At 47.8% G+C, this 27,224-nt stretch overlaps 1 protein-coding gene across 9 annotated transcripts in view; it reads left to right on the forward strand.

Annotated features, from left to right (window-relative positions):
- Positions 1 to 27,224, forward strand: part of WNT5B (Wnt family member 5B) — a 121,076-nt gene that overhangs the window by 87,996 nt on the left and 5,856 nt on the right. For 3 of the 9 annotated variants that reach the window (XM_054526526.2, XM_024256300.3, XM_054526527.2), the window contains exons 2-4: positions 17,403 to 17,539; positions 18,751 to 18,998; positions 25,425 to 25,717. In XM_054526526.2, the coding sequence (XP_054382501.1) occupies positions 17,460 to 17,539; positions 18,751 to 18,998; positions 25,425 to 25,717 (621 nt within the window). In that variant the 5' untranslated portion in view covers positions 17,403 to 17,459. 9 annotated transcript variants of the gene reach the window in all.

The raw sequence follows: 27,224 nt of genomic DNA on the forward strand, positions 1-27,224 counted from the left end.
TCACGAAGAATTAATGACTTTTGTTTGTCTTTAGATTTTGGCTTTGGTTCTCTCTCTCTCTGTCTCTCTTTCTCTCCCCCTTCCCTTTTCTGTTTTCCAAAGTTGAATTTTGGACTTGAAACTACGTGTCATGTGTTTCTCAGGCCTCTGTGCCTTTGCTCCGTGGGTGGGTCTCATTCTCCTATCTCCAGCTGTGAGAATCCTGCCTGTCCTCTTAGGGACAGGTTCAAATACCATCACCCCCAGAAAGCATCCCCACCGTTGGAACGACATAGTCTTTCTCAGGTGTTTGGATAGTAATTGATACCTCCATTATAACGTATTGCCCTGCTAAATATTATAATCACATACATTTGCCTCACCTCTACAAGATTCCTGTTATTCAACTAAGAGTTCCTGTTACTCGACTTTGAGTAAGACCTAATAGATGCTCAATAATATTAGTTGATTTGAATTAAGAGTCACAGAAAGAACTCCATTTAAATTACTTTTTGGCATTTTCACTGGGTCTGAACTTTTTCGTTTACTCTGAGTAGCAAATTTAAAATAGCAAACAATTTGGTTCTGATCATGGGAAATTGCTCTCAAGGTCATTGCAAAATGGCTGCTTTTCCTAAAGATTATCTGTAATGATGGGAAGTATGGGTTGTCATTGGAATAGAAAATGGTTGTCTCCATGGCTGGTAGGTGGGGTCTTGCTCCTGGGCGGTAGGTTAGAGTTTGCTACCCTTACGTTGAGTGCCATGGTACTTTGCAAGTAACTCTGTTAAAGCTCCTACTGCACCATGTTGAAACAATAGATTTCAAATGGAACTTTCGGTTTTGTACAAGTGATGATTTGTTTCCTTGCCTGGCTTCCACTCTAGACCAGCACTATGAGAGAATCCATAAACTCTCTGTGATCATGGAAACGTTCTATAATCCGTGCTGTCCAAAACAACAGCCGCTAGCCACTTGTGGCTACTGAGCCCTTGAAACGAGGCTTCTGCAATGGAGGAACTGAACATTTAATTTAAATTCATTTTTAATTTAAATAGCCACATGTGGCCGGTGGCTACCATCTTGGGCAGTGATATTGAGTTCCTAGGAGAGTAGCATTTTATTAATTTATTAGAATATCCTATACAGTACTGTGTATTGAGTAAACCTACAATAAGCATTTGTTAAATGATGAACAGTTAACATTTATTGAGTGCCGGCTGAATGCTAGGTGCTTCCCAGACGCTGTCCTTGTGTTACCATCATTTTCTGCAGAGCCCCGTTTTGGGGCAGCATAGACAGCAAGCTTGACCCCCATCATTGCAGCCTTCACCAAGAAAACAGGCAGCCGAGGGAGCAATTTAGCAGGAGGGTCAGGAGTTCTGTGAAAAGAAGCCTGGCAGAGCCATAAAAGAAACTAAAGAATTTTGGTGGTGAACCAAAAGCCTCTGTAACCTGCCCAGGCCTGAATTTGGTGATCATGCTTTTGCCTGAGTCAGCCACAGAAGTTATTTAATTCTCAAAACCAGGGCCTATGAGACCCACAAACCTGGTCTGAGGTTTGCTAGCAGGGACTCTAGTTTTGGCAAAGGGAATGTGAGCTGCTTAGCATTGGAGGGGGAGACAGGAGAGCTGACCACCTTGGCTTTGAATGTTCTCATCCGTGAGGAAGGAACTGGTGCTGTGCCTGAGTGGGCGTGAAGTTGTTTTGCCTGTGGTTTTCTTTAGAAAGCTGCTTGGTTCCTTTTCTCTCAGAGGATTTGGAAGGTCTTCCCCGCACAATCGAAGGAGCAGTTTGAGACACAGGGGTGACAGCTGGGGACAGCATTAGAGGGACCCACATTACTTAGAGCTACTGGTTTCCCCCCAGATAAAAACCCAGGTGTCATTTCTGCGTGAGCAGTGAGTGACGAGGAGAATTCGCTTGCAGCCTCTCAGCTACGCTGTGCCTTTAGAGTCCCTCTAGCCACGGCCCCTGTGTTGCCGCTTGCCCCTGGGTACCTGACTGATGAAGACAGGCTCTGGGGCTCGTCGTTGAAGGTGCTGTGGACCCAGGGGTGCTGTACTTCCGTTGTTCCGTTCATTGCAACATTCATCTCCTGCCTGTTTACAAAAATGAAACAATTATCCTATTCTTCCAAATGGAAATTGCTAATTTTTGAAGCAGAAGGTTGACAGCTTCAGTAAGATTTCAAGAGAGCGAGAAGACTGGAATCAGGTGAGGCCATAACTTCTTATCTAAACTTAGTTTCTGGGGTGGAATTACAGAATTGTTTAGAAAAAGAGTCAATATAACTACTTTCAGAAAATGCCACCTGTGAAAATCCAGATTTATAAATGGTGATTATGCATTTGGTACAATGATTATCATATATGTAATGTATAAAAAATATATATAATATGTATATTGAGGTCCCTTTAAAGAACAGCATGATGGGCTGGCTCATGCCTATAATCCTAGCAGTTTGGGAGGCTGAGGCAGGTGGATTGCTTGAGCCCAGGAGTTCAAGACCAGTCTGGGCAACATGGTGAAACTCTACAAAAAAATGCAAAAATTAGCTGGGCATTGTGGCATGTGCCTGTAGTCTCAGCTACTCAGGATGCTGAGGTAGGAGGATCACCTGACCCCAGAGAGGTCAGAGCTGCAGTGAGTCATGATCACACCACTGCAGTCCAGCCTGAGCAACAGAGTGAGACCCTGTCTCAAAAAAAAAAAAAAAGAAAAGAAAAGAAAAGAAAAGAAAAGAAAAAGAAAAAAGAACTGCATGGCAAATTTGAAAGTCTTTTGGAACATGACTTGTGAATGCTCCAAACATTCCAAAATGAATGAGTGAAGTAGCCAGGAGAAATACAACAGAGAGCAGTGGGGATTTGGGAAAGTTAGAGAGCCTGTGTGCCACCCACCAAGACATTCATATTCCAAAGATTTTTAAACATTGTGTTAGTCAAAGACACTTGGGCTGGGCACAGTGGCTCATGCCTGTAATCCCAGCACTTTGGGAAGCCTAGGAGGGAGGATTGCTTGAGGCCAGGAGTTCAAGACTAGCCTGGACAATATAGGGAGACCCCATCTCCACAAAAGAATTTAAAAACTTAACCAGACACAGTGGCTAACACCTGTAGTCCCAGCTACTCAGGAGGCTGAGGTGGGAGGATCACTTGAGCCCAGGAGTTCGAGGCTGCAGTGAGCTGTGATCATGCCACTGTACTCCAGCCTGGGTGACAGTGAGACGATGTCTCCAAAAAAGAAAAGAAAAGACAGCTGACTGTCTGCCAATTGGTGACCCTGGTTTTAAAAGTTGCATGATTTCCCCAGGTCCTTTAAAAATATGCTCCATTTCGCAAACACAGTAGTACATCTACTTGGTAGCACAAGACACATTTTTATTAGCATATGGCATAGAGAGAGGTTATCCACCTGCCCTTGGTGGTGATCCGGAAGTCCATTTATTTACTTCATTCACTCTAAGTAGACAGGAATTTGCAGAAAACAGTAGCAATTGCACAAATAAATGTTTTTCCCCTATAGTGCAATACGCTAAAACTCTAGATCTGGTGAAAATAGATTACTTGCAAGACAAGAGCATCTAAACACCCCTCAATCCTCCAGCCCTTGAAAAGAAAGTCCACAGCCTTGTTCTCTTGAAACAATTCCTAAACCACACTGACCTGTGACGTATACACTTCTGCCTTCTTTTCTAGAGCATATTTTAAAACTATTTTAATTTATTAGTATTCAGGAGAAGGGAACTTCCTCTTTCTTATCATCTGCACAGAATAAGACTTCCAGTGGACTTTTGCTTGATACCTGGGGAGAAAATTGTGCTTTTCCAAGTAAGATGAGTCATCTGAGATCTGCCATTTCTGGGAATTGTACAGGGACCCAGAGTCTTGGGGATCTGCTCTGCCTACTTTGTGGAATTTATTCTCACAGTGCGTGAGTTGGTTACTTTCACACTGCTCTAGGCACCAGGAGCTGGAAGCTGGGAAGCTCTATTCTCTGGAACATCAAGCACTAGATTTTAGTGTGAAGGCCTCAGGATTTGTTTCTGCGCCCCTGCCACCCTGCACTGTGATTGGGTCTGTTTTGCTATATACTTCTCAAATTGTGTACATTATCATTGGGAATGGCACACACATTTCTGGGGAAGGGTAGTTTAGCATTTTTCTTAAGGGCCAGAATTTAAATCTCATCACTCCTACCAAGCCCCCAGCCCCTCCCCACCCCAAAGACATTTCTTCTCCTGCAAGCCAGAGAAACAATGAGAAAAGACACACAATATTTGGGAGATGAGGCTCCCTAAAGGACTGCTGCAATTATGGTGGAGCTGGTACAACCCTCTCCCCACCCAATTTTTTATTTTCATTTCTAGCAACTGTAGATTATGCACACACACAAGCAGATCACACAAAGGAATACTATGCCTCAGGGCTAGGAGGATTCATTGAGCAGAGCTTGGAAGGAGGAACTAGAGAGAGACCTAGAGACAGAGACCCTCGGGAGAAATAATTAAGGCTAGCAGGGAGAGGCTGTGTTAATTGAGCTGAGAAGAAAGATGAGCATCCGGGGATTCTCGTAAGAGGTGGTGGATTTGCAGATAAAGTCATTGGTACATTATTGGATTCATCTTTGGTTACTACTTTTTAAAAATGTTTTTTGGGGAAGAATGGTATCTAGAAAAAAATTCATGCAAGAGAAACAGATAGCTACAGAACTAAATAGTAATAACTGACCAAAAAAAAAAGTGAGACAGAGGGTGATTTTGCCATAGCCTCATTTCCTGGACTGAGCAAGAGAGGAAGCGAAATGCTGAGTCGGCTCCTGGCGTAGTGGCTGCCATTCATGTGCAGTTGATCCAGGCCTGGCACTGCATGTGCAATACCTATGTGGTTTGCACAGAACTCCCTCCCACCAGCCCCACCTGCCCTCAAATAGTGATCCCACGTGGTTGTCTCTGTACCTAAATTTCCCAACATATGTTTCTTTTTGGGTATGACGATCTTGTTTTTAAGTCAAAAAATAAAAATAAAAAAGGTCACGTGCCCCATGAGACCATAATAGTACTTTCCGCCGAGAAAATATAATATATAAAGACCTTCAAGCCATTAGGTATTAATAAGACTTCTTTATTTTTAAATATTTTTGTTGTCTAATATAATGCAGAAAATTGCATACAGCATAATATATGCACAACTTAATAAACTGCTGTAGTGTGAACTGCCGCATATCCATCACCAGGTTGGAAAATAGAACATTGCTGGTATCCCAGGAACTTCCTTGAGCCCCTTCCTCATCACAGCCCCCTTCCTTGGAAACCACTCCCTGATGTCATCATTTCCTTGCTTGCTTTTCTTTATGGCTTAACCACCAATGTGTGGGTCCCCAAACAAGATAGTTTTGCTACGAATGGAACCATAATTCATATACTTTCTTGTGACTTGCTTCTTCTCAATATTATGTTCAGAAGATCCATGCACGTGATGGCATGTAACTGTAGTTTGTTTTCCTTCCTGCATAATAATTCTTTGTTGTAGTATATCACAGTTAATTGTTTTGTCCATTCTATTGTTGATGGATATTGTTGCTTCTGGTTTGAGGCTATTAAGAGTGCTGCTATTCTTTTCTTGTTGCTTTTTTTTGACATGGAGTCTCAGTTTGTCACACAGGCTGGAGTGCAGTGGCGCGATCTCGGCTTACTGCAACCTCCACCTCCTGGGTTCAAGTATTCTCCTGCCTCAGGCTCCCAAGTAGCTGGGACTGCAGGCGCATGCCACCACACCCAGCTAATTTTTTTTTTTTTAGACGGAGTCTCGCTCTGTCGCCAGGCTGGAGTGCAGTGGCACAACCTTGGCTCACTGCAACCTCCACCTCCCGGGTTCAAGCGATTCTCCTGCCTCAGCCTCCCAAGTAGCTGGGACTACAGGCATGCGCCACCACGCCTGGCTAATTTTTCTATTATTAGTAGAGACGGGTTTCACCATGTTGGCCAGGATAGTCTTGATCTCTTGACCTCGTGATCTGCCTGCCTCAGCCTCCCAAAGTGCTGGGATTACAGGTGTGAGCCACCGGGCCTGGCCGGTCAAGAGTGTTGCTATTCTTGACAAATTTCCTGATGTACAGACATCTCTAGTGGGGTGGAATTAACTGCATCATCAGAAACACTTTTTAAAAATGTAACAGCTTTCCTGAGATATAATTTACATACCATACAGTTCACCCATTTAAAGTATACAGTTCAGGCCAGGCGTGGTGGTGCTCACACCTGTAATCCCAGCACTTTGGGAGGCTGAGGTGGGTGGATCACATGAGGTCAGGAGTTTGAGACCAGCCTGGCCAACGTGGTGAAACCCTGTCTCTACTAAAAATACAAAATTAGCCGGGTGTGGTGGCAGGTGCCTGTAATCCCAGCTATTTGGGAGGCTGAGGCAGGAGAACCACTTGAACCCGGGAGGCGGAGGTTTCAGTGAGCCAAGATCACACCACTGTACTCCAGCCTGGGGGCCAAGAGTGAAACTCTGTCTCAAAAATATTTAAATACATAACTAATAAGATAAAATACATATGTGTTACTTGAAGGCCTTAGTGTATTAATTCATTACTTATTTCCATGGATGGCTTAAATTACAGTGGTTCTCAAATGTTCATAGGCATCGGAATCACTTGCAGAGCTTGTTAAGACAGATTGCTAGGCCCCATCCACAGAGCTTCAGATTTAGTAGGTCTTGCTGGGGCTTAAGAATTTGTATTTCTGCCGAGTGCGATGGCTCACGCCTGTAATCCTAGCACTTTGGGAGGCCAAAGCGGGTGGATTGTCTGAGCTCAGGAGTTCGAGACCAGCCTGGGCAACATGGTGAAACCCTGTCTTTACTAAAATACAAAAAATTAACTGGTGTGGCGGCCTGCACCTGTAGTCCCAGCTACTTGGGAGGCTGAGGCAGGAGAATCACTTGAACCCGGGAGGCGGAGGTTGCAGTGAGCCGAGATCCGGCCACTGCGCTCCAGTGGGCCACTGCACTTCAGCCTGGGCGACAGAGCAAGACTCCATCTAAAAAAAAAAAAAAAAAAGATTTTGTATTTCTAACAAGTTTCCAAATGATGCAGATACAGTGGACCACACTTTGAGAAAACTGGTTGCTGGCTGTTACTTTTTTTTTTTTTTTTTTTTTTTTTGAGATTGAGTTTTGCTCTTATTGCCCAGGCTGGAGTGCAGTGGCGTGATCTCAGCTCACTGCAACCTCCGCCTCCCAGGTTCAAGTGATTCTCCTGCCTCAGCCTTCCTGAGTAGCTGGGATTACAGGCATGCACCACCACGCCAGGCTAATTTTGTATTTTTAGTAGAGACGGGGTTTCTCCATGTTGGTCAGGCTGGTCTCGAACTCCCGACCTCAGATGATCCGCCCGCCTTGACCTCCCAAAGTGCTGGGATTACAGGTGTGAGCCACCCTGCCCAGCCCTGTTACTTTGAAAGTTAGAGAACTGCCGTGGGGAAATTCATTTATTTCTTTCAAGAGATAAGAATGGGACATAAGATATTGCAATTTGTTAGAGAAAAAGAGGTCAATTAGCAGGCTCTTGTAGTAGCTCATAGTATGACAATAGGAATGTTGAGTAGGGAATATATTCAAAAAACACTATAGAGATACAATCAAGAGACCTTGGCAATTGATTTGACTTGGAAGGCAAAGAAGAGGGAGGAGTCACAAAGGATACCAAGATTTCAGGCCTGGATCCAGGAAGAGAATTGGAAGACAGAGAACATGCATGATTGAAATGAAGGTGTGTAATCAATCAGCATTTTAACTTCTATATTTGGCTCTAAGAAGATTCACTCAACCCACATTTTATGATCAAAAGGACAGTATCCAGGGTGACTGGTCCCCTATGTCTTTGACCCCATTCCTGCAGTGTTGCCCCCAGAAACTGGAAGCATGTCATGATGGGAGTTTTCCTGGGTAATTGATACTGAATTATCAATGGGAATACCAAATCAGGTTTTTAAAAATGTTAATTTAACATTTATTATTTTTAGAGACCTCTGTCATCCAGGCTGGAGTGCAGTGGTACAATCATAGCTCACTGCAGCCTTGACCTCCTGTGATCCTCCCACTTCAGCCTCCTGAGTAGCTAGGATTACAGACATGTGCCACCATGTCCAGCTTTTTTTTTTTGGTAGAGATGAGGCCTCACTATGATGTGGGCCAGGCTGGTCTCAAACTCCTGGCCTCAAGTGATCCTCCCACCCCGGCCTCCCAAAATGCTGGGATTACAGGTGTGAGCCACCATGCCTGGCCCCATATTAGATTTTGGAGGGACTACATAAATTTCACAAACAAGCGATTCCGAAAACATTGGAAATTGTTCAAGTCCTCCTTCACTGCACTATCTCTCCTCTTCTTCCAAAAGCACCTTGAAATTTTCTCTTTGACCAAACCACATCTTCATGTGAAATCCTTTCTGCTCTTTTCCTCCTGTTAAAAGCCCTCACATTCTTCAAGGCCCTAGTCAAATCCCACATCCTGACTACAGCTGCTCCCTTAGGCTCTTCTGACACTTTTTTTTTTTTTGAGACGGAGTCTCACTCTGTCGCCCAGGCTGGAGTGCAGTGGCGCGATCTCGGCTCACTGCAAGCTCCGCTTCCCGGATTCACGCCATTCTCCTGCCTCAGCCTCCCGAGTAGCTGGGACCACAGGCGCCCGCCACCACGCCCGGCTAATTTTTTGTATTTTTAGTAGATGACACTTCTTATAGTATACTTTTCTGGGCAGGTTTTCTGTTTTCCCCAGCTAGACCAATGCACCTTGAGGCACTCCCCAAGGTCTTACACATTTTTACATTATCTTATTAAGCAGTGCCAGACTTTACTCTTAGAAGCTGAATGTTACTTATATCTTTGAGGAAAAGACAGAGAATTATGTCTGGGACCAGGAATCTCCAAAATTTCAATTAGCAGTAGATTCTCAGATAAGGGGAGGCACAGTCAAGCAGGTTCCTCACAGTGAGTGGACCAAATTGTATGGAAGCCGAAGGGGCTCTCCTTGTCTTCATGAGGGAGGCTGGCCTTCGTGACCTGCTTCCTCTTTCCCTGAGAGCCAGAAGAGGGCTTTTCTTTTCTTTCAGTCAACAAATATTTTTCTAGCATCTCCCACATACCCTTGTGTACTATCCTATCCACTGGGGAGAAAATGGTAAATAAGACCGTTTCCAGAGCATATGAGGGACAGAAACAAAAGCACAACAGATGAGCATGCCACACTATTCCATGTCACATTAAATGCTGCGGCTAAAACATGTGAGAAGCTTGAAATAGAATGATGCTGCTGGGGGCCTTCTTTGGGGGGGATGGTCAGAGAAGGCCTCTTGGAAGGTGTGGCCTCAATGACAAAGGAGCCTGCTGTGCACAGAGAGAGGAGAAACCATTCCCAGAAGTCAGCAAGGCACAGCGGGGAGAAACACGATGGGTTTGGATAAGGAGGTATAAGGAGTTTGGGGTTCTAAAGCACAACATGAAATCCTAAAGAGGATAGAAAGGTTGGTGGGGCCAGATTCTGGAAGGCGTCGTGTAATGGGGTGAGGAGTTATGATTCATCTAGGAGATAGGAAACCTTTGAAGGGTTTTAAGCAAAGAAGTCACATGGTCAAATCTAAGCTTTGAACAGAGCTCCTTGATCGCTGTATCTACTGAAAGGCAAGACAATTTTGTGCTATCGAAGTAAGAGTCTTCTCTTGCTGAGGACATAGTTTCTTGGTGAGTTTCACTGTTAAGGCTAATCTAAAATGTCCCTCCACGTTCTCTCCAAACCTTATGTTTCTTTACATTCACTCTGTACCTCACCTCTGCCAGTGTCTCCCATGAGCCCCTCACAACAAACCAGGATCCACCCTTCCAGACCCTTAGCTCTTGACCTGGTTTGTCTTTTCCATCCCAAGGTAAAACTAAGTACCAACTCTTTAAAACTATTATATTTTAATTCCTTCAGTTTTAAGCAGCCTGGCCTGTTCTCAACCCACATATCATTTTGGCTAGGGGAGAAGTCCAGCTCTTTCCGCCCACAAGGCTGTGTGTGTATCTAAGTGTGTGTATTAATACTAGTAACTTTGCATGTTTTGTAAACCTTGCTTTTTGTGTTATCTCCTGTATATCAGAATGTTGTTTTCTGACTTCCACACTATTCGCAGACTTAGTAACAGAGCAATGGTGCAACGAAGAAAAGAAAGCAGGCCGGGTGTGGTGGCTCACGCCTGTAATCCCAGCACTTTGGGAGGCCGAGGCAGGTGGATCACCTGAGGTCAGGAGTTCAAGACCAGCCTGGCCAACATGGTGAAACCCATCTCTATTAAAACTGCAAAAATTAGCTGGTCGTGGTGGCAGGCGCCTGTAATCCCAGCTACTCGGGAGGCTGAGGCACAAGAATCACTTGAACCCGGGAGGCGGAGGTTGCAGTGAGCTGAGATCATGTCACTTGCCTGGGCAACAGAGTGAGACTCTGTCTCAAAAAAAAAAAAAAAAGAGAGAAAGCAGAGAAGGTGTTATGCTCTAGTGACAGGGAGGACCTGTATTTGGGGAAGAGTAGAAAGATCTGGATTCCAAGCCAGGGTCAACCATTCAATTGCTGTGTGAACAATTACTTAATTTTAGTTTCCCTATTTTCAAAGTGAGAATAATAATGGCATATGCCACAAATTTTGGTAAAGATTAAATGAGAAAAATAGATGTGAAACACTTAGTTCAGTGCACTAGGAGGTGCTCAATAAACGTTGATTCATACTAGCTATTGTCACTGGTTATCAATCAAAAGACATTTGTTACTGCTGAGTAAAACCATACTGGGCACCAACGGGCTCGCAGAGAAAGTAGAAAAGGTAAGTTTGAACCTTTAGGAAGCATTTGATCTACTAGAGAAGTAAGAAGTATATACTTCACCTGAAAAACAGCCCAAGGCAGCATAAGTGGGGTAGGGAGGTGCAGACCAGATACATGGATTCATAAAGGCCGAAGAGGTCTCAGGGAATGAGATTCTCATGGGGTGGGGTTAATCAAGCACAGTTTTATGGAAGGAATGAATCTTGAGCATGGACGTGAAAGTAGTTTAAGATCTGGATTGCCGCAGAGCAGAGGAGAATGCTTCCTTGGGAAGAGGATCAGAATGAGGTCTTGGGGGAAAAGTGGGGTTGGTTCTAGGAGTAGAAGGAGATTGAAAAGGGAGACCTTATGTTGGGAAATTCAGGAAAACAATGAGAGGTAAGATGAGGCCAAATTGGAAGTAAAGAACTGGGAACCACTATACGTTTTCAAATAGGGGAATATTATGATGTAAAATTAGTATTTTAGGGAAACCTGGTATTGTATCTATCCGCACTTGTGAGTGAGACCGCGAAGAACTACTCTGGTGTTCAGATGCCAGAAGGGTGAGTACTCACCTGGAAATTGGGAAGGAAATGAGTGAACCTGATGTACATTTTAGGAGGCATTTGTCTATTGTTCTGAGGTCCAAAAACATTCTTTCTCTCCAGTAAGAGAAATGAGTGGCCAAAGGGAGAGAAGCCGCAGGACTCCAGCTAGCAACGCCTGCTGCTCCTCCACCTGCCCCTCCCCTGTCCCATGGAAATCATCCAGTCTGAGGCCCCCCCTTCAACAGCAATGCAGCCAGGAGTTCACAAAGGGAAGCATTTCCTTTCCAAAGACTGCTAAGATGGTTTACCCTGTTATGCCAGGAATGTTAACAAAATTGCAAATGTACTTTTATTCTTTTGTTTTTTCTCTTTTTTTTGAGATGGAGTTTCACTTTGTCACACAGGCTGGAGTGCAGTGGTGCGATCTCGGCTCACTGCAAGCTCCACTTCCCAGGTTCAAGCGATTCTCCTGCCTCAGCCTCCCAAGTAGCTGGGATTACAGGCACGCATCACCACGCCCAGCTAATTTTTGTATTTTTAGTAGAGACAGGTGTTGTCATGTTGGCCAGGCTGGTCTCAAACTCCTGACCTCAAGTGATCCACCTGCCTCGGCCTCCCAAAGTGCTGGGATTACAGGCGTGAGCCACCACACCCGGCCTGTTTTTTCTTTTCTTTTTTTTTTTTTTTGAGACAGGGTCTCAATCTGTCACCCACGCTGAAGTGCAATAGCACAATCACTACAGCCTTGAACTCCTGGGCTCAAGCGATCCTCTGGCCTCAGCCTCCCAGGCACCACCAAGCTCGGCTAACTTTAAATTTTTTGTGGAGACAGGGTCTCACTGTGTTGCCTAGGCTGGTCTTCAACTCCTGGGCTCAAGCAAGCCTGCTACCTCAGCCTCTCAAAGTGCTGGGATTATAGGTGTGAGCTACTGCACCTGGCCACAAGTGTATTTTTATTTTTATTTTTATTTTTGAGACAGAGTTTCACTCTTGTTGCCCAGGCTGGAGTGCAATGGTGCAGTCTCAGCTCACTGCAGCCTCCACCTCCCGAGTTCAAGCAATTCTCCTGCCTCAGCCTCCCAAGTAGCTGGGATTACAGGTATGTGCCACCATGCCTGGCTAATTTTGTATTTTTAGTAGCGACAGGGTTTCTCCATTTTGATCAGGCTGGTCTCGAACTCCTGACCTCGGGTAATCCGCCTGCCTCGGCCTCCCAAAGTGCTGGGATTACAGGTGTGAGCCACTACTCCAGGCCAAGTGTATTTTTTTTTTTCAGACGGAGTCTCGCTCTGTCACACAGGCTGGACTGCAGTGGTGCGATCTCGGCTCACTGCAAGCTCCGCCTCCCAGGTTCACGCCATTCTCCTGCCTCAGCCTCCCGAGTAGCTGGGACTACAGGCGCCCGCCACCACACTGGGCTAATTTTTTTGTATTTTCAGTAGAGACAGGGTTTCACCATGTTAGCCAGGATGGTCTCGATCGCCTGACCTCGTGATCCGCCTGCCTCGGCCTGCCACAGTGCTGGGATTACAGGCGTGAGCCACCGCGCCCGGCCGCCAAATGTATTTTTAAATTACACATTCTATAGCTCCCCACTGGCTGACCAAGTAAGAGTGCTTTTCTTTTCTTTCAGTCAACAAATATTTTTCTAGCACCTCCCACATACCCTTGTGTACTATCCTATCCACTGGGGAGAAAATGGTAAATAAGACCATTTCCAGAGCATATGAGGGAAAGAAACAAAACCACAACAGATGAGCATGCCACACTATTCTATGTCACATTAAATGCTGCAGCTAAAACATGCAAGAAGCTAGAAGTAGAATAATGGCGGTAGGGGCCTTCTCTGGGAGGGATGGTCAGGGAAGGCGTCTTGGAAGGTGTGACCTCAGTGACAAAGGAGCCTGCTCAGCAACCTTGAAGAGGCCCCCACCTAAGCTCGTGGCTATTTCTGGATAGGTTTCTAGGTGTGAGGGTGCCTTTCTGAGGAGAGGGGCAGATGTGGGAGGTGGCTCCATTTCCTGCAGGAGAGATGCTTGAGTCCCTGGGTGCTGGGGAAGTCAGTTCTAGACATCAGTGGGTTTGTGTGAATGGCTAATGACCTGAAATCAACCCCGCGTCCTGTGGGGCAGAGATTTTGTTTCAGGCACTGCTCTGAAGTATGGTGGAAAGCACAGAGCTGCTTGGGGTCTCAGCTTTACCTGTCCCGGTCTCTCTTTTTGGTCTCTTAACTCTGGGCTGGATGGACGTGGCCCCTTAAGGGAATGAAAATGAGTGACTGTGACTGAGTCCCAGCAGAAAAAGGAGGAGATCTTGGAGTTCCTGTCTTCCAACACGCACCTCTTGGTTGTGATGGTGAAGTGGGACAGTGCCATCTCAGCAGGGACCTTGCATGTGCCCTAGAGGGGGTCTTGGAGGTGTAGCATCGTTACATCCCCTCCCACCGTCCTGCCTACACAGTGGTTTTGGGGGCACAGATATTTCAGAGAGTAGTCTTCCCAAGAACCCTACATCAAGTATACTACCACCCCTTCCCATTCTTGGTTCTGGTCCCCTCTTTATTTTCCTCATAGTATTCACTGGACCTAACATATTATGTATTTGTTCACTGCCATGTCTCTGGCACTTAGAGCAGTAACTGGCACATATTAGGCACCCAGTGTGTAATTTATTTGATTAATGAATGTATTGGATGGCTGAATGGATGAATGAAGAAGAGGAATAGAGCAGATGTCTGACCAGCTCATTCTGGCTTCTGGAAGGATCCTGATTGGGAATTTTGCATCTTTCCCTCCCCACAGCCTCCTAGTCACTACTAAAGAATAGAGACCCTGATTCCCACTTTTTATTTATTTATTTTTTTTGAGATGGAGTCTTGCTGTGTCACCCAGGCTGGAGTGCAGTAGTGCGATCTTGGCTGACTGCAACCTCCACCTCCCAGGTTCAAGCAATTCTCCTGCCTCAGCCTCCCAAGTAGCTGGGACTGCAGGCATGTGCCACCACATCTGGCTAATTTTTATACTTTTTAATTACAGATGAGCTTTCACCATGTTGGCCAGGCTGGTCTCGAACTCCTGACCTCAGGTGGTCTGCCCGCCTCAGCTTCCCGAAGAGCCCCACATTCTTAACTACTGTGTTTGGTGTGTTTGAATTGACACTTGCCTCTTAGGAAGGGGAATCTTTTTAGACTCTGGGGAAATCTGTAGTTATTGCAAAGGTCTTTCCCTGCCTGCTGGGCATTTACCAGATCTTTCTTCCTACACAAGGAGAGCCTCCCCTGGTTGAATCCTGCTATAAATCTCACTAGTGACCCACAAACAGTGGTCCCAATATGACCCGCTCATTAACACAAAACCATCAGTCCCCATACAGCTTCCTGCCTCCGCAGTCGGGTTGAGGCAAGAAGTTTCCATTCTGCCATTGCTGATGAAACCTGTCGCCAGCATTTACCTTCCTAAGGGGTCCTTTCAACTCCCACCCCAGCCCACCCCAGCACAAGAATGTAAGAGAGGGCAAACAGCTGCCTGGCCTCACTATGGCCACTCAAGAATTGGCTCGCATCTGTCTGCCAGGACAGAGAGCGTCCTGAGGGGGTTGGTGTGTGTGTTGTGTGTGTGTGTGTGTGTGCGCGCGCGTGCATATGTGTGTATGGGGGAGTTCAATTTCAGGTACCACACATCTGGAAGTCAGAGAAAGAAGCCACTGCACATGTTAGAGCCATTTTGGGGGGCAATTTTTTAAAAAAACATTTTTAATGGGCTGAGAGCCTGGTGGAAAGCCCGGTGCCGGGGCCGGGGGGAGGGGGGGCGGAGGATGGAGTAGAAACAGCTGCGGGAGTGATTCTTGTCTCCATATATGTTTATAAGGCACTGAGGGCGGGATTAGCAGCTCCTGGGAAGTCTGGCCCTAGTTTCCATGTCAGCCTGTCCTGGGGGTAGTCAAAGCCACGGTGACCATTAGCGGGCACCAGGCCTGTCTTTGGCTCAGAAACGGTGGCCCCCAATGTAGCCTAGTTTGAACCTAGGAACTGCAGGACCAGAGAGATTTCACGGGAGCCTGATGGAAGGGTGACAGAGGTGAGAGGCACTGTTGTGAGGGACAAGTGTCACAGGAGGGGAGGAAGAACTCCGCTATCTGGTGGTGGAAATGTGCGAGGATCAAAGTCCCCAGGGAGAGTAGGTGTTGCAGGCGGCAGGGTGGTGGGCCGGGCATGGGCTGGGCAGGAGGATTCGGGGCCGCGGGGAGGAGGCTGGAGAAGCAGGAGGGCATGGGCAGCCCCAGCTCTGCAATCCCGGGAAGGACTGGTAGGTGGAGTTAAGGATATTTGGACAAGGAAAGGCTTTGAAGCTTTTCTCTCGTCCTCCCTACTCGGGACCTGGTCCCCTCCCCTCCATAAAACCATTAGCTCCTGGTGCCAGCCCTATCTCTGCTCCATCTCTGGTGGTTCCAGTCGGTGCATTCACAGACCTTCTGCCCTGGGGGACGAGGAGGATTTATGGGGGGAGAGGAGAGGGGGAGGGGCATCCCTCAGAGGAGGGGAGGTCTGCGGAGAGTCGGGTGTGGAAGCTGTTAGTCCGGGGCTGGAGGGCGGCTCATTTCCGAGCTGGCTCTGCATGACAAAGGGGAAGGAGCAAGTTTCTTCTTTGATCTGCCCCCTGCCGGCCCCACACACCTGCCTGTTGGTGCCCGCGCCCCAGCTGAGACTTGGAGAAGGAAAATCAAAAGGGGTTTGGGGAAAGGCTGTGTCCCAGCTCTCCTGGATCCTGCTCGGGCCACCTTCCTCTCCTGGCGGCCCCAGGACAAAAATACTTCCTGGGCTGATGACCCGAAGCACCTGCCGCCCCCTCCCGGAGAGCCTGGGGACGTGGACGCGCAGGAGTGGCGCAGTGAGCCGGGGCGCGCGGGGCTGCGCTTGTCAGGTCCGGGGCCTCGGGCCCCGGGGAGGCCGCTGGAGGCGCGGGTCACGCCCAGACGGAGGCCCCAGAGGACCGCGGGGGAGCCGCAGGGGGAGCCGCAGGGGGAGCCGCAGGGGGCGTGTGTCTCTAGGCGCAGGCTCGCTCTAGGGTCCAGCAGCACGGATCTGCTGTGGGTCTCAGGGTCTGGGGACAGGGGTTCTCGGGGATGGATAGAGGAACAGGCGTGAGTTACAGCAGGCAGGAAGCCAAGAGGTGGGAGGCTCGGGAGCTAGCAGGGAAGGGCTGTGGCATCTGGAAGATGCGTCCTCAGCTCAGGCATTTGATGCCAGAGCTGCCGCCTGGCGTTGGCAGAGTCCCCGGCGCAGCTGCTGGGCAAGGTGCTCAGTGCCGCCCTCGAGGACCACGGCGCCAGGAGGGGCAGGGGCCGCCTAGGGAGGCACCACCTCAGCCACCAAAGCTTTCTGGGCGAGCGGTTCGCGGTGTGGCTTTTACATTTCTCAGAGAAGGTGCCTTGAGAAAGTGAAAAGTCCTTGATCTGTACACAAGGGTTGGGACTCAGAAACCCTGCTGAGGGTGAGAAGGACACAGATGGAGAGGGGAAACTCCTCCTTGGGTGCAGGTAAATCCAATTCACCAAAATGTTTTAATCCCACAAAGGAGAGCCTGAGGGTCAGAGAAATAAGTCTCTGGGCTGGAATGAGAGGTAGGGACGTGGGGGAACGGATAGGATGGTCCTCATTTCTTTGGATGTTCTGCAGCAAGGACAGGTGTGCTTTGCAACAGCCTAAGTGGCCTCCCGGATGCGGAACGGAGGAAAGCAGCAAGCTCCGCTCTTGAAATTACTTGTTTTCATTTCTTTTTGTGGTTTCTCAGCTCATTATTTCTTTGGAAATTAGGCCTGCGCAGGGTTCCCACAGTTTGGGGTAAGAGACAGAAGTCCTAGCTAGGGTGGGAAGATGAGCAGTGGGAGGTGAAGGCTGGAAAGAGGCCGAACTTCTTTGTGGGGAGCACGCAGCATGTAAGCATCAGTGCAATTTTCTCCACCTCACTCCGGTTCCTGGTCTGCCCTTATCCGCTGAGTTTCCACACTGACTTTCCATTTCTGTTTTCTCCAGGGAGCCCTACTCTGGAAGCTGTCAGTCCCAGGGCACTGGGGGGGGCTGAGGCCGACCATGCCTAGCCTGCTGCTGCTGTTCACGGCTGCTCTGCTGTCCAGCTGGGCTCAGCTTCTGACAGATGCCAACTCCTGGTGGTGAGTGAGAGGGGCTGAAGTCCTGCCTGCACAGCCGAAGGCCTCCTTCAGCGACTGAGATGAGGAGGAAGGGCACCGTGTGTCACGATGGTACCTTGATTCCTGGGAGTACTAAGGGCCTCTTTTATCCCAGGAAAACTAAGAACGCTCTGTGTCTCTCCCAACCCTTATCTTTGTAAGGGTTCCCTGAGGATAAAGGATCCGTTTATTTGATTTTTTTCTCTAATCCTGTCCACATTCCTTTTCCTTGGACTTTCCCTCATGCCCATGAATTGTTAGAAATTGCTCTTGGGTCAACAAGAATATCAATACTTGGTAGTTTTTGGTTCCTTTGTTTTGTGTGTTTTGCTGGTAGGGGATAGAATTCCTCTTTTATAAGTCTGAAGGCCAGATGAGGGGTTCACAGCACCATGGGTGGCTTTCTTCTTGTGTTTTAAAGGCTATTGTCATTGCCAAGTTGACATGGAAATGGCAGGTGATCACCACCTATTTTGCATGGTCTCTGCCACTAGCATTTTTACTCAGATGGCAAATCTGCAGCCTTCTCATCTAACACTCTATATGGCTGGTAGATGATGAGCAAAAGGAAGAGCCTCTGAACTGGTGGAGAGTGGATGAGGGGAGGCTCAAAGTGAGACATGGCAGTGAAAACAAGTAGACTAGATCGTGATGTATGTAAATTGATTGGATTTTAAAGGCACAAGAGGAGTACCACGCAAAGGAATTGACTGCTTTCCATGGCTTATCATGTACTTGGGCTGCACTGAACTAGTCACTCCTACTCATTGATTGAGGCCTGTGCTCTCCTGTTGAGGTTTGGCTCTTTCTGCCCTCTACTTAAAATGAAGAGCTGCTCCCCACCCCTCGTCTTCTTATCTGCCTGACCCCCATTCTTAAGATCCAGTTCAAATTCTGGCCATTTCCTTATAAAGGCTTCTCTTCAGCCATAAGAGCTATTTTCCTGTCTGATCACAGCAGATCCAGAAGCTCGATCTGGGGCATTTGGCATCTCACATGTCGTTTGTGTTCATGCCTCAGATTCCTTCAGTTTGTCCTTTGAAGGCCAGCACTCTGATTTACTAATTTTTCTTTCCAGGGCCTTGTACACAGGAGAGCATTCAATAAATGTGTTGAATGAATGACTTAATGCTGCACACAGGCGTATACTCACTCCTGGGCCTTTTTTTCCCCTTTCTGGATTGCTGTCATAGGTCATTAGCTTTGAACCCTGTGCAGAGACCCGAGATGTTTATCATCGGTGCCCAGCCCGTGTGCAGTCAGCTTCCCGGGCTCTCCCCTGGCCAGAGGAAGCTGTGCCAATTGTACCAGGAGCACATGGCCTACATAGGGGAGGGAGCCAAGACTGGCATCAAGGAATGCCAGCACCAGTTCCGGCAGCGGCGGTGGAACTGCAGCACAGTGGACAACGCGTCTGTCTTTGGGAGAGTTATGCAGATAGGTAAGAGGCCATTACAAGAGGGCTCGGCTACGGAACTGCACTCATCGCGTTTGGGAGCAATTAAGCTCTCTCAGGACTGGCACTGGGAGAGCCCAAATGCAGCCTAATTGGGCTCTCTCTAGGCTTGGCAGCAGTGTGCACCAACAGAGAGGCACACGAGGAAGCAGGCTCTGGGAGGCTGCAGAAACCACACGCTTGATGTTCCTCTAGCCCTCTGCCTTCCAGCCTCACTTGGAGCAGGCTGCTTGGGACTCACTGAGAGGGGGCAGGACATCTGAGTTGACTTAGAGTGGATTAGGAGAGCCGCCCACTGCCACTGCCTTTGTGTCTCAGCGCAAAAAAAGAGCCTTGGGTGGAGAACCAGAAATTGCAGTCCTGAATGTCTGTTGGATTTTTGCCTCTTCCACTTGAACCTTTGAAAGAGAGATAGAAATGTCGGCCAAAGTGGTGATAGCTGTCACTAACCCAACCCCATCCAGTCCCAGCTTTTTCATTTGAAAGGGATGTGTGAACGTGGGGGAAGGGGTCAGACGAAAGAAAACATGAGAGGGAGAGGGCCAAGTCTTCTGGATTCCTGTCCCTTCCCCTCTCCCACTGCTGGCCAAGGATTCTTGGGCCACCCTATTGCTTAGATGGAGGTGTGATCTGTGGTCTAATTGTTTTAGGTCCTTTTGAAATGCAATCCTCCCCTCTCTGGCAAGAAATTGAGAAATCCGGCCCTATTCTACCGGGTCTTATCCCCAGGGCCATAAAAGGGAAGTGTTAGGATGCTGTGTTCCTTCTGCCTGACATTCTCCCAGAACATCTCCCTTCAAAAGGTTACCTGAGGCTGGAGTTTCCCCACAGAGGGATTTCAGCCTGGGAGGGGAGTTGGGGAGGTAGAGATTTCTTTGTGCTCCTCTCTTAGGGAGGATACTTGGAAGGCTCCTTCCCCCTCCCACTTATTCCAGACCTCTTTCCCTACCCTCTCTGTCCCATATTGAGAAGTAAGGCCCAACGCAGTAGTTCACGCCTGTAATCCCAGCACCTTGGGAGGCTGAGTCAGGAGGATTCCCTGAGGCCAGGAGTTCAAGACCTGCCTGGGCAACATAGTGAGACCTCTGTCTCTATAAAAAAATTTTTTTTAAAGAGAGAGAGGGAATTAAAGATGAGGAAAGTACACTTTGAAACTTGCTGCTCTCTTGCTTCCTTCAGTATCAACTCAGGGTGCATAAAAGGAAGGTCCTAGTGTTCCTGGGACAGTCTTGGGGGCAGCTTTCCCAAAAGAGTGGACTTGGGGGTTTAGTGGGATTTACTCAGTTTATTGATTCTTCTCAAACCCACCTGGCATTTGTCTCTTCTTTCTGGCGAAAATCTTGGCAGCACTCCCTGCCCTGTGTTTTGAGCAAGGAAACTAGGACGGCCCAGGTGCAGAGAGTCTCCTCTAATCTCTTCAGTGGAGTTAATGTTTATTGGGGACCTAATACAGGCCTGATGTTGGCTAGATCCTTTTCATGTGTATTTCATGTGCATAAAGGCCCCAAAGTGAGGCTGTACTTTAGGAAAGAAAGGGGTTGGCAGGAAAAGACACTCGCTGGGTTCAGATATCCACTAGGTGCCTAGCGAAAGCAAACCCTGTCGAAGAGAGCCCATCTCTCTGTGCCCTGTTCTGTTACAAAATGGAACGTTTCTGTTTGCCTAATTTTCCCCCTTCCTTTTTATAGCATCACTGAAGGCTCATGCTACCTAGGAGGCTGTCCTCCCTTCCTCCCCCCTGAGCCCAGAGTAGCTCCTGGTGAGTCCTCCCTCTCCCTATCTTGAGAATGACTGTCTAAGGCTTCCTTTCTTCTTTGAAGCCGCTGCAAAAGTCGGTCACCAGAGGGCGGCAGAGCAGCTCGGAGGAGCCTCGGCCTGTTGCCCGGCTTCTGCCTAGGGAGCCTGGAGGCACCTTGGGCTGATATGGAACAGAGAGGACATGAAATTGTTCTGCTCTCTCCTGTAGGGAAAAGAGGCATGTCCCTCTAGTAGCTCATGGCTGCTTTTTTTTAGCCGTTTATTCTTGAGATGGTTAGAGATTCAACTCTGAACTGTTGCATATGTAGGTAAACCCACACGTTGCATATCCATTCTGAAGCCCCGAATTATCTCTTTCTTGCTGAAGGCAGCAACAGTAGATGGCACTTAGCAGGCTTACCCAAGGGCCCAAAGGCTGCCCCGTGAAGACAGAGCTGCCCACACTCAGCTTCTGATGAAGACCCGACTGAAAGAGGCAGGCAGCGCACCGGAGGACAAATCAGGATCCCAAACAGTCATGATAGGTTAGAACCGTCAGAGTACAGATTGTCTGGTGTGTTAGTTCAGCTGCAGGTACGTGATTTTAGAAGGCAATTCTGAGAGGGCTGATTCAACTCTGAAAAGTATGTTTGCTAAAGAATGATAGAAATAAATCAGACATATGTAGCTTGGAAAAGTGAAAACGTAAAAGGCTTAATAGTTGTTTTCAAACACTGAAGAGCTGTCAAATGGGAAAGGGATTATGGCACAGTGCAACTGCAGCCGGCAGGAATCATAAGGAGGCATATTTCAGCTTAATACAAGGAGCATTCTGGTGATTAGAGTCATTTTAAAAAGATGGAATGGATTGCCTTGAAAACCCAGCCCACTTGTCTGAGGAACTCTGTAGAGGGAAAGCTTCGGGTGGATATGGAGGATAGCTCGGGGCTGAAGCTTGGGAGGCTCCCTCTGTTCCAGGATGCCATGTCAGGTGGTTCAGGCTGCATTTTAAGGAGATGAATTCCTCAAAGTGGGGCCCAGACCCTCCTCCCTGAGAGGCTCTTTGGCCATCTTACCATCCCCAGTGCTCCTTGTCACATTCTGAGCCCCGTAGACCAGGTCCTATCGGCTGAATCACGAGTGTAACTTCCTGCCATCATTTCGGTTTTTCTTGGGCTATTCCTATTTCACAACTGACCGGAAGCCAGCCGCTGCTTAATAGAGAAAAACGGACTCACTCAGCATGGTCTGTTTGTAAACTTCACTGTGTCATGCCCAGATAATCAAGAAGTAGGGCCAAGGGGGAGATTTCTCTAGACCTATTGATTGATTTCAGACTGCTTCCCTTTCTACCTTCCAAGACAAGACTGTGGGATTCTGCCTAGTTTAATCTCTGAGATCAGGATTGAATCTGTTTCCTGCTAAGAATCACTCCCTTCTCTCCATATCTAAGTCCCTATAAGTATCATTTGTTATTTCTTATAACAGCTTTATTGAGGTATATAACTCACATACCATGAAATTCACCATTTTAAAGTGTAAAATTCAGTGGCTTTTAGCATATTCACAAGCTTGTGCAACCATCACCACTAATTCCATAACATTTTCACCACTCCATAGAGAAACTGCATACCCGCTAACTGTCACTCTGCATACCCCAACCCCCAACCCTAGGCAACCACTATTCTTTCTATCTCCATAGATTTGCCTATCCTGGGCATTTCTTATAAAATGGGATTATATAATACATGGCCTTTGGTGATTGGCTCCTTTTACTTAGCACAATGATTTAAAGGTTCATGTGTTTTTTTGTTTGTTTGTTTTTGTTTGTTTTTTTTTTTTTTTTTGAGACAGGGTCTCATTCTGTTGCCCAGGCTGGAGTGCAGTGGTGTAATCATAGCTCACTGCAGCCTCCAACTCCTGGGCTTAAGCAATTCTTCCACCTCAGCCTCCTGAGTAGCTGGGACTACAGGCACATGCTACCATGCCCAGCTATTTTTTTTTTTTTTTTTTTTTTTTTTTTGAGATGGAGTTTTACTCTTGTTGCTCAGGCTGGAATGCAATGGTGTGATCTCGGCTCACTGCAATCTCTGCCTCCTGGGGTCAAATGATTCTTCTGTCTCAGCCTCCCGAGTAGCTGGGATTACAGGTACCCGCCTGGCTAGTTTTTATATTTTTAGTACAGACAGGGTTTCACCATGTTGGCCAGGCTGGTCTCGAACTCCTGACCTCAGGTGATCCATGCTCCTTGGGCTCCCAAAGTGCTGGGATTACAGGCATGAGCCTCCATGCCCAGCTTAATTTTTTCTTTTTTAATATTTTTGTAGAGATAGGGTACTGCTATGTTGCCAAGCTGTTCTGAAACTCCTGGCTTCAAGTGATCCTCCTGTCTCAGCCTCAAATTGCTGGGATTACAGGTGTGAGACACCACGCCTAGTCACTTTTTATGACTGAATAATATTCCATTGCATGGATAATACCACATTTTGATTACCCATTTACCCACTGATGGATAGTTTGGTTGTTTCCAATTTTTGCCTGTTATGAATAATGCTGCAAGAAGCGTTCCTATGTCAGTTTTTGTGTTTTCATTTCTCTTGGGTATAAAGGCATACTTCCGAGATATTGCGGGTTTGCAGATTTGGTTCCACCATACTGCAATAAAGTGAATATGCAATAAAGTGAATTGCATGAATTTTTTGGATTTCCATTGCATATAAAAGTTATGTTTACACTATTCTATAGTCTTAAGTGTGTAATAACATTACATCTTAAAAAAAGGTACACCCCTTAATTAAAAATATTTTATTGCTAAAAAATGCTGACACAGAAACACAGTAAGTACATGCTATTGGAAAAGTAGCACTGATAGATTTGTAGCAGGATTGTCACAAACCTTCAATTTGTAAGAAACGCAACACCGGCCGGGCGCGGTGGCTCACGCCTGTAATCCCAGCACTTTGGGAGGCCCAGGCGGGCGGATCACGAGGTCAGGAGATCGAGACCATCCTGGCTAACACGGGGAAACCCCGTCTCTACTAAAAATACAAAAAATTAGCCGGGCGCAGTGGCGTGCGCTTGTAATCCCAGATACGGGAGGCTGAGACAGGAGAATGGCGTGAACCCGTGAGGCGGAGCTTGCGGTGAGCCGAGATTATGCCACTGCACTCCAGCCTGGGCGACAGAGCGAGACTCTGTCTCAAAAACAAACAAACAAACAAACAAAAAACACAACACCTGCACAGCACAAGAAAGCTGAGCTCAGTAAAACGAGGAGCTTTGCCTGTGTTCTTAGGAGTGGAATTGCTGTGTCATATGGGAGCTCTACGTTTAACCTTGTGACTGTTAGCCTTAGACTGCCTGACTGTTTTCCAAAGCAGCTGCATCACTTACCGGTTTTTCCATATTCTCACCAACTTGTTATTGGCTGTCTTTTTGATGATAGCCATCGTAGTGGATGTGATTTGGGCTTGCATGTCCCTGATAGCTGAGTATTCTGAAACAGACATTTTACTGAAATAGAGCATACATTATATGAATGTTTAGGTGGTTCGCCACAGCAGTAAAGGGGAACATAGTTGGGATTTTCTGCTGGAAAATGATCTGGGTATTTAGAGGGACCGTGATGAGTGTCTGGAATTGTAGGTGCTGTAGATGTGGTTCCCAGTTCTTCTGAGTTAGGTGGCAGTGGGGATCCTGTGGAAGAGAGAGGAAGACAGCTTGGATTTTTCTAGACACTGTAATTCTAGTTCATTTTTGACTCCTGGCCTGTGCCACTGTCTAGCTAGATAATGGCAGCAGTACAGACAGACAGATGTGCAGCTCGTAGAGCGTGAGAAATGGCATCTGTGAGGGAGACATTTGTGCTAGGATACAACGTCCTACTCTTGATCCCATGATTTCTTCCTTAGCCGCATTCTGTTCGACTCCCATGTTCTGTGTGTTTCTGAATGCCTATTCTCCCCTCCACTGAGGTCTCCCTCCTAGGAATCTGCAGGTCACACAGGCTCTTCTGCAGTGGATATTAGTGCAGGCCAGGACCGGAGGGACTTGCGTTTTTTTTTTTTTTCTTTTTTTGAGACGGAGTCTCACTCTGTCGCCCAGGCTGGAGTGCAGTGGCGCGGTCTCAGCTCACTGCAACCTCCGCCTCCTGGGTTCAAGCAATTCTCTGCCTCAGCCTCCCAAGTAGCTGGGATTACAGGCACCCGCCACCACGCCTGGCTAATTTTTTGTATTTTTAGCTGAGACGAGGGTTTCACCATCTTGGCCAGGCGGGTCTTGAAGTCCTGACCTCGTGATCCACCTGCTTCGGCCTCCCAAAGGGCTGGGATTACAGGCGTGAGCCACCGCGCCCGGCCAGGGACTTTGGACTTGTTTTATTCTGGGTGGTTTCGTAGGGCCGAGCTAGGGCCAAGAGGCGGAAGTAAAACCGAGGGGATTTCAGCCCATTATAAAGAGATGTTTTCAACCATTAGAGCTAGGGGAAGCGAAAAGCGCTCCTCCTGAGCCCCCTGCCCCAGGAGTGTCAGCCCCCTGCCCCAGGAGTGTCAGCCCCCTGCCCCAGGAGTGTCAGCAGAGGCTGTGGTGTGCAGGTCAGTCGGGGGAGACGCGGCAAGGACAGGTCTCCGGGAGGGGAGAGTGCACCCCCCTTACTGCCCCTGCCTCGTTTTGCAGGTAGCCGAGAGACCGCCTTCACCTATGCAGTGAGCGCCGCAGGCGTGGTGAACGCCATCAGCCGGGCCTGCCGCGAGGGCGAGCTCTCCACCTGCGGCTGCAGCCGGACGGCGCGGCCCAAGGACCTGCCCCGGGACTGGCTGTGGGGTGGCTGTGGGGACAATGTGGAGTACGGCTACCGCTTCGCCAAGGAGTTCGTGGATGCCCGGGAGCGAGAGAAGAACTTTGCCAAAGGATCGGAGGAACAGGGCCGGGTGCTGATGAACCTGCAAAACAACGAGGCCGGTCGCAGGGTAAGCTGGGCCCCCCCGGCCTCCCCAGCACTGCAGACCTACGGGGCTGTTCCCGGGCTGTGCCACCAGCTGTGGCCTGGCCATCGAGGAAACGGGTTAGTCTGACCGTGAAGATTCTTCCCTACAATTGCAAATTTAGATGTCCACATTATTGAACAAATCCTTTTCAAAATGCCCCACTTTCCAATGGGCATATGTGCTTTTTCTTTTTCTTTCTTTCTTTCTTTTTTTTTTTTTTTTTTTTTTACTTACTTTATTATTTCACAGTTCCTAGAGGACTTAGGTGCAACGTTTGGATCAGAATTCCAGACGTAAGGATTAGAGCAGCGCTCTTGTCTTGGCCACCCCTCCTTTGCAACTTGAATAGACAATGCGATGGGATGTTTAGGCCATTAGACCTCATCTAGGGTTTATGCTCTGTTAAAGGCTATGGTAAAACTAGAGTCGACTTTTAAGAACTGTTATCATACGTATCCAGAAACCCAGTCAAAAACACATTCAAGTACTAATGACAAACACACTTCTGTGCTAGGAGATTTTAGACCTAAGTGGAAGTGTGAGAAGACAGCCATCTGTTTAAGGCTCAAGGAAACAGCCTCCCCAGTCTCATGTAAGATGTGACTGTCTTTTAAGCCTCAGTTTCAGTAGAAATAACAATGCAGGTTTGAGGGGAGCTGGGTTCATTGTACGTGCAGAGCACGCCCCTAGGTGGCGTGCTGGAAAGCGTGAACCCTCTGCCTGCACCTTGTTCCTGAAAACCCCCGCTCTGAGCACACATCCAGCCTCCTCTTTTCTTTGCTGTCCCCCATCATGGCTGCCTCTGCCACACGAGACTGGAGGGCCTGCCCCTCAGGAAGGTATGCCTTTTGCTGCTTCTGCATAGCCAGTGTTGACAGGGACCGAGGGCAACATGGGTGTCCACCCGGGTTTCCCCTGAGAAAGGTCTGAGGTCTGAGCACTGGTTGGTGAGAGGCTCTTTCTCCTGGAAAAAGAGCTCTCAGGAAACAGCACGGACTTCTTTCTTGGAGTGTTGTCCCCACTCGGGTCAATGTCAAGCCAGCTGGCTCTGGTTCCCAGGTGAGGTATTGTAACAAAGATGAACTCACTCAAAAATGAGAATCGTGGCTGGGAGCAGTGGCTCACGCCTGTAATCCCAGCACTTTGGGAGGCCAAGGCAAGTGGATCACTTGAGGCCAGGAGTTCGAGACCAGCCTGACCAACATGGTGAAACCCTGTCTCTACTAAAAATACAAAAAATTAGCTGGGCTTGGTGGCAGGCACCTATAATCCCAGCTATTTGGGAGGCTGAGGCAAGAGAATAGCTTGAACCTGGGAGGCGGAGGCTGCAGTGAGCCTAGATCACGCCATTGCACTCCAGCCTGGGCGACAGAGCAAGACTCCGTCTCAAAAAAAAAAAAATGAGAATGGCAATTTCTTAGAAGTTTAATGGTGGCACCCTGGTGATTCAGTAACAGGATATGAATATAAGCCTCAAAATGTCTTTACA

The sequence above is a fragment of the Pongo abelii genome, chromosome 10 (assembly GCF_028885655.2).
Source record: "Pongo abelii isolate AG06213 chromosome 10, NHGRI_mPonAbe1-v2.0_pri, whole genome shotgun sequence".
Classification (NCBI taxonomy): domain Eukaryota; kingdom Metazoa; phylum Chordata; class Mammalia; order Primates; family Hominidae; genus Pongo; species Pongo abelii.